General features: G+C 46.8%; 1 protein-coding gene across 1 annotated transcript in view; it reads right to left on the bottom strand.

Annotated features, from left to right (window-relative positions):
• Positions 1-7349: 7349 nt before the first annotated feature.
• Positions 7350-8735, bottom strand: part of IRS2 (insulin receptor substrate 2) — a 35857-nt gene continuing 34471 nt past the window's right edge. The window contains exons 8-10 of the mRNA XM_010831549.1: positions 8562-8715; positions 8286-8360; positions 7350-7580 (exon numbers count right to left, since the gene is read on the bottom strand). Coding sequence (XP_010829851.1) covers positions 7350-7580; positions 8286-8360; positions 8562-8715 — 460 coding nt within the window. The remainder of the gene's footprint in view (positions 7581-8285; positions 8361-8561; positions 8716-8735) is intronic.

The raw sequence follows: 8735 nt of genomic DNA, 5'->3' as shown, positions 1-8735 counted from the left end.
CAATGTATCTTTGAAAAACCGCACGCAGGCTGTGGTGTAAGAAACGGGCCCTTTCCCCTTCTAGGAGTTCCCGTCGCCTTAGCAGCTGAGGGTCCTGGGCTGTACTGCCCCATCCCTCACCTTCAAACAAAGTCAACCCGCACCACAGGCTCTATCCCACTCCCTGCCTAACCCTGCTTATTGCCTGGAGTTTCTAAAACACTGCCTGTACAGTCTGTGAATTCAGGCAGAGCATCCTGGCCTAATTTCAAAACTTCTCCCCCACCTCTCAATTCCCCCATCATCCATCCAGCCACCCACCCACCGTGGGCTCCGGAAGCCCTACAAGAGGGAAGCGGCAGGGACCGTGTGGGGCCTCCACTGGGCCTGGCAGGCCAGGGAACGGGTGTGTCCCTCCCAGGGCAGGTCCGGGCTTCTCCACGGTGGGACATGGCCACTGAGCTAAGCCTCCACGTTCAGTGGCTTTCCAGCACCAGCACCGGGTCGGGCAGCCAGCGCTTCGTCCCAGGTCCTCGCAGGAGGGCACGTTTTCAGGGGAGGCGTCAGACCTCCTCCAGGGAGACGCTGTGGCTTTAACTCGCATCTTGATTCCCATCCGCTTTCCACCTAACTGCGGAAGTGCTCCCCAGAGCCAACGCCCCAAGACAGGGCCCCTGAACTCGGCTTCTGTCTGATCCCAAGGGGCAGTTTCATCACCCCATGCACTCCCGGCCTGTTTACCCCCCGCCGGCAGACAGCGACGCTGCGGAATCGCTGGCGCACTCGCTCCTGATGGCAGGCGCCTGACCCCCAGGCTGCATCTGCCAGGAAGGAGGTGTCTCTGCTCGGATGCTGGCGAGACTGTCAGCTCGTGTAAACACAGCCCCGGACCACTCCCCAGGGCGCGAGGCGGAAGGGCCCCGACTACCCTCTCTTCTGAGCGTGGAGAGCTGTTGTGGGAACCGTTACACGTGTTTATATCTTCCTTTCTGCCATTTGAAGGGGGCTCGGAGTCACCCCTCAGGAAGGCAGCGCCTTCTGAAAAATCATGTCTCATCCTGTAACAATGAAGGTAAGTAAATACATTTTTTTCCTCAAAAAAAAAAGAAAAAGACCTCAAAAACAACAAGGGCACTGATGAAATGATCCCTTCCGGAGAAGATCGCCACTTAGCCCCGCTGGGGTCCTCAGGCCCTTCCGGAGAAGATCACCACTTAGCCCCGCTGGGGTCCTCAGGCAAACTCTAAAATTGTTGGTTTTCAGACAGACTCATCATCCAACAGATGACTCATTTCTTAGGAAACTGTTAATGGACTTATCCGTCATGAGGAGTAAATGGTATTTCACTTAGAAAAGGAGTGCATCTTAAGGACCCCTCACGGAATGACAGAGACCACAGACCCACTGGATGCTGGCTCAGTGGACCAAGGTGACCCACCGACAGAAAAAGGACCTACATTTCCCAGATCGTAGAGGTCTTTTGATCTGAATTACCCCAAGAACGTTCTTTCTTCCTTCTCTCTTTTTTCTTACAAGGAAGCACATGAGTTGGACTGACCGCCGAGCCCTCACCCTCTGCACCCCCGGGAGACGCTGCCCACATGGGCGTTGGGCCATCACCCTGATTCCAGGCTGCTTCCTCATCTAAGTGTTTCTGCTTTCTCTGCTTCTGTCCACCATCACACCTCGTAGCGCATGCACGAAGCAATTTCCTGAGAGGCTCCAAAACAAAAAAGACTAGTAAATAGCACTTCTACAGACAATACATCATTCCAGAGGGGGCAGGCCAAGTCAGAAGAGCAAGGTCTTCATCACCACACAGGCCCGCAGAGACACAGAACATCCCATTCCTTCCTGAGAATATTTACAAACATCTCTACCAACTAATTAAATCAGTGACCTTGCAGAAGACACCCACCTCCCCCGCCTCTGTTTTCACAACCTTCAAGTGAGTTTCATCAGACCTGAGAGTTCTCCACCCCTTTTCCTCAAAACGACCTTAGATCTTTTTTTTTTTCTGATTCTCACCACACTGTGTGGAGAGAGCTCTCAAGCATTTGGTGTTTCAAGGGGGAAGTATCTTATCAGGTATAATATACAGTTTGTTTCATGAAAACAAAGATAGCTGCGGAATATAAGTGTCCACTCTGCAGGTCACTGGAAGTCCAGGAAGACAGCCTGGGATCCCCAGAACAGATGACCAACCAACAATCTGATTCAACTCTGAAACCCACCACCACCACCAGAGCCTTGAAAATAATATTGAATCCTGAGCTCTTCAACCTAGCAGGTGTGGAAACCAGTTTAAAAAATAAGGGAGCTTTCTGAAACTAACACAACATTATCAGTCAATTACAGACCAACAAAAGTGTAAAAAAAAATTAATATATTAAAAAAAAAATGAGGGCACTTTCCTTTATCATCCAGTCTTTCTGCTTAGCTGTTCCCATCTTACTCTGAACGAATGTGTGGAAGGAAAGACAGGGAGATTCCGTAAGTGGCACCAAGTGAAACAACAACCCAGCTGTTAACTCGAAAGCTGCCTGAGGCGAGTCTACAGAAAATCCCAAGATCACTGTGGCACATGAGCTTCCCAAACAGCGAGTAGGGCCTGCTGAAGACGGGACACCCTGGCCGGGAGTCACGTATAAGACGGCACCACCGCCCTTCCTGGCTCAGGGATTCCAAGACGGGTTGCTGGGACTCTCTGAGCTGCAGGCTCCTCAGTCCAAAAACGGGGACCCAGGCAGCTCTGCTCTGAGGTACGGCTTTTGGAGTATCACGTGAGACTCTAGGTATCAAAACCTCTGAACACTATCAAGTGACAAAAACCCTACTCTTTGAATTTTAAACACTTCTCTTGGCTGAAAGGGGAGAGAGAGAGGGACATGCAATAATCTTTCAGCACTGACCAGGGTAACGGTTGCATTTTCATCATCTCAGTTTTCAGTAGCATTCTTTCAGCCTCATTCACTGCTCTTCACGTTTGGGGGATTACTAGTTACACTTATAATTTGGAGGCAAAAAAATGGGCAGATATAAGTATGGACTTTTGAATTTGCATTGCAAAAGTACTAGGTCTCATAAATATTAAAGATTATGCATTGATTCTATGCAAAAATATAAATCATTAGTAAGATACACATATGGATTTTAAAGTAATTATTAAAATCACTAATATGATGAATTGTATATAGTACCTGTTTTTTTCACATTGAAAGAACTGGAATTGAACACTGTACTATAGTAATTCACTCAAGTGTCTGCCCCAATACCTAATGGGCAGACTAAAGTCACAGCCAACAGTGCAAGTATGCTTGAGGCTACAGAGCTTTAGCATGATTAGAGAGCATTCTTATTCAGCACTGGACCTTGAATTATGAAAAAAAATCCACATCAAGCCTCTTGGAGCAAAACTGGATGAGGAATTATGAAACTAAACACATACACGCACACACGTCACCCCCAAATGATAATTTTTATGGAAAGTTTGGTACTCTTTAATTAAAATTGATACTAAAAGCCCAGTATTTACCAAACGCTATGCATGTAATCATTCTTTAATGTATGTTGTAGGCCACCATATTTGACCAAATATTCCAAATTAAGTACCATAAGCCAAGAATATTTTCTAAGTCCTGTCTATGGGCATGAGAGCACAGGGCCATGCTTGGAGACAAGCGTGATCAACTTTGCCTGATCAACTTTTAGAAAAGTCTCCGGACAGGTAAAAGTCACTTGATACACACTTAACATTTCCTAATCCAACAGAAAAGAAATCAGAACCGCTGACTCGACCGTTACAACACTTGTAAACATGCAGCCTACAAGTTTTAACCCAATTACATTTCAGCCCAATTCAATGAATTCCATTCTGATGCAATGAATTCAATTAAATGAGACCCCCCCCACCCCCCACCCCACAAGCACACAGAGTGAACGCTAGTTTCCAACAGGGGCTCCAGCTCTCCCTGTCCACACTTTCTTCTCTGCTCTTTAATTCCACGCACAGTTAATGCAAGCCTGTGCCAGCCAGCCAGAAAGACATCGAAGAGTCAGGAGCAATTACCAGCCTCAGCATTTCCTCCATCTTGACTGATGACTTCACCAGTTCTCTCCAGAAACAAATCTACAAATCTATTGTAGACGAGCTCGTCTAGAATATTCAGCCTTGAGTGATTCAGAATACTCGCTGCCATCTTGAAGAACGCATCCAAACTGATGAACTTAACACAGAAAGAATCTTCGCACTGAAATGTGAAGAGCGCTGTTCTCAGGAAACCTACAACCTGATCGGTAACAGGTTTATAACCACTGATTTTGCAGGTTCAGAAAATTGTTCAGCGGATGAAAAATGCCAGCATTAACAGCCTTCCCCAACTTGTACGGAAAAACATTCTACCCATGTCTGCAGCAGCGAAAGTCTACAGAAACTCAGCTATTACAGGGGCCCTGGTGAAGACCCAGCTGTGGGGGCAGGACACTGTGGTCGCCTTCCCGCTCAGTTTTCCCCCCACTCTGTGTACTTGGCAAAGCAGATAAAAGAGTCAAGATACATTTTCCCTTAAGCTTCTAAGGTGAAATGGGAACACTTGATTCTACCCCAAAAAAACAAAACAAAAAACCCTTTCCACCTGCCAAATCTGATACCAAAAAGTTAACTGGCTCTCGGAACTCCGCTGCTACAGAAAATGCATTAGTGGGAATTTTAACAGAAAAGCCATTATCCCCGTGCTGGTCCTGAAACTTTGGCAAGTTCTTTTCAGAAAGAGACTCGTTTTAATACTAAGGTCTAAAGAAAATAAAGCATTAATTATCTATTAAAAATCCTTTTCAGGAGGGTGGTGGGCCTGTGGAAGAATGAATGAATCAAACACTGGAGGTTTTCCTGGCCAGTTGGGACGACCAAACCAAAAACAGTCAGGAGTGCCCACTCTTGTGAGTCAACCCCGAGCAGTGAAGGCCCAAACAGTGATGACTCAGCAGCTCAAAGCTTCAGGGATCTGTTTTTCTCTTGATGCTCTGCAGATGAAGGGCCAACACTGTCAGTCTGAGAAATCTACATTCCAGTTACACAGGTTCATCTTGCCAATATCTCTAAGTATATGGCCACATCATAAAAGGTCATCAGAAAGTGTGGTCCTGATACAGTTTCAGGATTAGAATGCTATTTTCCTTTGCTGTTACTCTGCTACCTGATTTAAAACACTACTATGTGACAACTGATAATTATCTATGGCAAAAAAAAAAAAAAACTCCAGTGAAACAGAGTCTGGAGAAAACAAAGGCTCTCAGAGACTGGGGTGAAACCTAACAGGAGAGGCCTGCATTTCTCAGGAAGGTACTGGCTCCACGTTCAGACAACTGTGAGGGTCTGGGGTTTTGTTTTTAATTTAAAACATGCATCGACAGAAGTGTCTTTCCTGCACATACTCGCGGTTTCAAGGCAATAAGTATGGACAGCATTGCGGGATTTACTGGCATTCTTCTTAGAGGAGCTGAAGCTCTCTGGGTGTGGACAAGCTCCTGGACCTCCTGGTGGAGCACAGGAGGAAAGGGTAATAAGGGCCTTGCTTTGCAGACAGAGAAAGTGGGACAGAGGGACTCGTCTCCTACGTGACTCACCAACATCAGCAACTAGAAACCCGGTTTCCTGATTTCTGGTTGGTGTTCACACACCCTGCCTCCTTTTCCGCAGTACTCTTTTGATAAAGGTTTCTCTTTCAATAGAGGAACCAGAATGAGTCATGTGACTTTCATTCAGGAAAGCCTGTGTGTGTTTCCATTAGCACCTTAGTCGTCTGCCCCTGGGAACAGGGTGGGAGCCGGGCACACGATTGGCTTATTACGATAAGAGCCGGCCAACCAAAGCGGAAAAGCAAGCACCACAGAGAAAGTAAAGTGTGTGTGGTTTGTCAAGCCATCTCCTTGGAGTTCTAAAAATATTCAGGTCCCCTGCTTGAAGACTTCAACAGACAACACTTTTAAACATACATGGTGATGGTGTTGCTCTCTTATCCCACGATTCTTTCTGTGGGATGTGAATAAATAGTCCTTTTATCAAACAAATTTAAATACAGATACTTTCAGGGTAATTCTTATCTAATCCGCCTTATACATACACACACACCAATTTTAGAACAAAAACCTCACCAAAGAGGAATACTAAAATAGCACAGTTTACAGTATAGGACAATCTATAATCCTAACAACCAAACATACAAAGTTAATTTTAAAAAGCAGCTTGAATGCTCAGTAAATTCAGCAGCAGCATGTCTGCTCCCAAACAACAACACGGTAAAGATGGCTTAGACTTTTCAACAGACACACCCACAAAACACAGAGCAAGCACCTTCTCCCTGCTCCCAAGGGAGAGGCATAACTTAAGAGTTAAATTTTCGTCTTCTCTGGACCACTTACACAGATATAAACACATGTCTGGGTGTCAATCTAAGGGGTACTAACTTTTTAATTGGCTCCAGCACTGAAACTCCACCCCCAGCCCCAATTCTACTGCAAACAACCAACCAGCAAACCCGTTGCTGAAACCTTAACTCTTTGTCACTGCTTATCCAAACGCCAAACACTACCCAAGCGACCCCGAACGATGCCAACTCTGTGGAGCTCACAGTTTTTCCACGGGCAACCCGAGGAGCTGGGTGTGGAAACACAGCCCCTTCTGAGGGTCAGGGCATGCACCCAATGACTCAGGAAGCTCGCTTTCCATTTTATCTTCAAAGAAATGCTTTGCAAGTCTTCCCTCCATAAATCATGCTCTCAAAGAACACTCATCTCCTGTTAACTTTTTATTTATGAGCATCACAAACCAATGTCTATGTGCAAACAGGAGTTAAATAAAAGTGGATGCTCCTTCAAGGTTTCCGGCAGTCCCTTTCTGGCTCCACAGAACACAATTAAGCTTCCCTCCCTTGTTAATTAAAATGAGACCCTCCTCTTCCTTCTTCTGCTGTTCTCTGTGCTCAAATAGGTCTACTAGAAATCCATTTATCATGTAGGCCTTTTTGAAAGAAAGGGAAAAAAAAATGGTTTGGACACAATGGATCAATTGTAGTTATCTATTTTGTTTAAAAATAGTCTTTTTCCGTTCTTAAGAGGGTGTTTACCATAACACCCACAGAGACTTTGGACAAACAGCAATCCAAAGTGATTTCAGTGACCACGGAACTTACAAACTGTTTTGATTTCAGAGCCCTGAATCCTATAGGTTGAGAAGAATGTTATACTGGTGGGAAATCGGGAACAAAACAAGGCAGACCAGGCCTCTTGCTAAACTTATCTCTTGCAGTTTAAAATTTTCCCTCATCTGAAAAGGGCATTATATCAGCTGTGAATCATGTTTCTGAATGTATCTACTTTATCCGAAAGGCCTTGGATTCTTTCAGGCCTGGAGGCACAAGCCCCAGCTCACTGTTTCGCTTGCTGCGAGAACCGCCTCCCAGGGCCCTCCTCAGTCCAGCCCGGGTTTTTCCTGCCTGCTCCACCAGAGGCAGTACAAGGTGGTGTGTTCTCAGGCTGTTTTTCTGATGAGAATCAGATTTCAGCAAGGCGTACTCGGTGTTCACTGTGGTCTGTACCCCTTCCTGTGCATGCGGATTTTCCCCCCAGTCAAGTCTAGTTACGCTGCTCTGTTTATCTGGCCTGTGTCTTAGACTGCACCTAATAATCCTTCAACTCCAGACACGCCAGCAATTTTTCAGACGCACCTGTAGGGCTTAAGTGCCTCCAAGAAAAGCGACCTTCATTTACGGGGCACATCCTGACGGCTTCCAATGGCGTCATTAGATGCCATAGGGCTGTGTCCCTGAGAGGTCGCTGTGCCTCTTTGCATCTTGTAGTCCATGATTTTAGAAAAAAAGCAAATCGCTTTTCCTCTATTGTATAACAGGGTATCCACCCTACAGCTACAACTTTTTTTTTCTTCTTTAAATTTATTTTTATTGGGAGGATAATGGCTTTAAAATATTGCGTTGGTATCTGCCGTACATCAACATGAATCGGCCACAGGTGTACATATGTCCCCGCCCTCTTGAACCCAGCTGTAACTTTACATCCCATGGATGAGAGGAAACACATGCTGGATTTACGCCGCATCAGATGCGTTTGCTTTCAGAACAAGGTGTACAGACCCCCAAGCTGTGTCCATCATCACCCTGTAACCCCGGCAGACTGCTGACCTCAGGCCAGCATCTGAGTACTGTTCATTACTCTGTGCTCTGGGGTTCCCACAGCGCCTCTATCTTCCTGCACAGGAGCAGCTATAAAATTAAGAAACTCTTTGAGCCCACCCTCCTCTCCTCCCCCTCGTCATTCAGGGTCTGAGACAACCAGGTCAAGGCAAGCACACCTCTGTCCTTGCCCATCTGTGAGGAGACAGGGAGGAACAGCACTGGGCACCGCCCCACCGTGACTGCTCCTGAAAAGACCCATGTGGTTGGCTTTCACTGTCTTCTCTGAAGCCCAGATTCTCATCGCCTGGGCAACCGGGAAAATGCTGGCGCCTGGGCTCCGCCCACTGGCCGCTTTCCTTGACTGCGGCTGACCCCTCAGGTAATTTCTCAGACCTGCTCCAGCAGTCTAACTGGGGCAAGTGCCCCCAACTCCGCCCCCAGCCAGGGCCCCCCGACCAGCAGCACCAGCGCAACAGGGGAGCTTCTTAGGAAGGCGCACTGGGAGCCACATACCAGACCCGCTGCATGGGGCCACCCAGCCCGGCACCTGTGGGGGCAGCGGTTAGT

The sequence above is a fragment of the Bison bison genome, unplaced genomic scaffold, assembly GCF_000754665.1.
Source record: "Bison bison bison isolate TAMUID 2011002044 unplaced genomic scaffold, Bison_UMD1.0 scf7180017864527, whole genome shotgun sequence".
NCBI lineage: Eukaryota > Metazoa > Chordata > Mammalia > Artiodactyla > Bovidae > Bison > Bison bison.
Note: the sequence above shows the minus strand (reverse complement) of the source record. Positions and strands in the feature narration are given on the sequence as shown.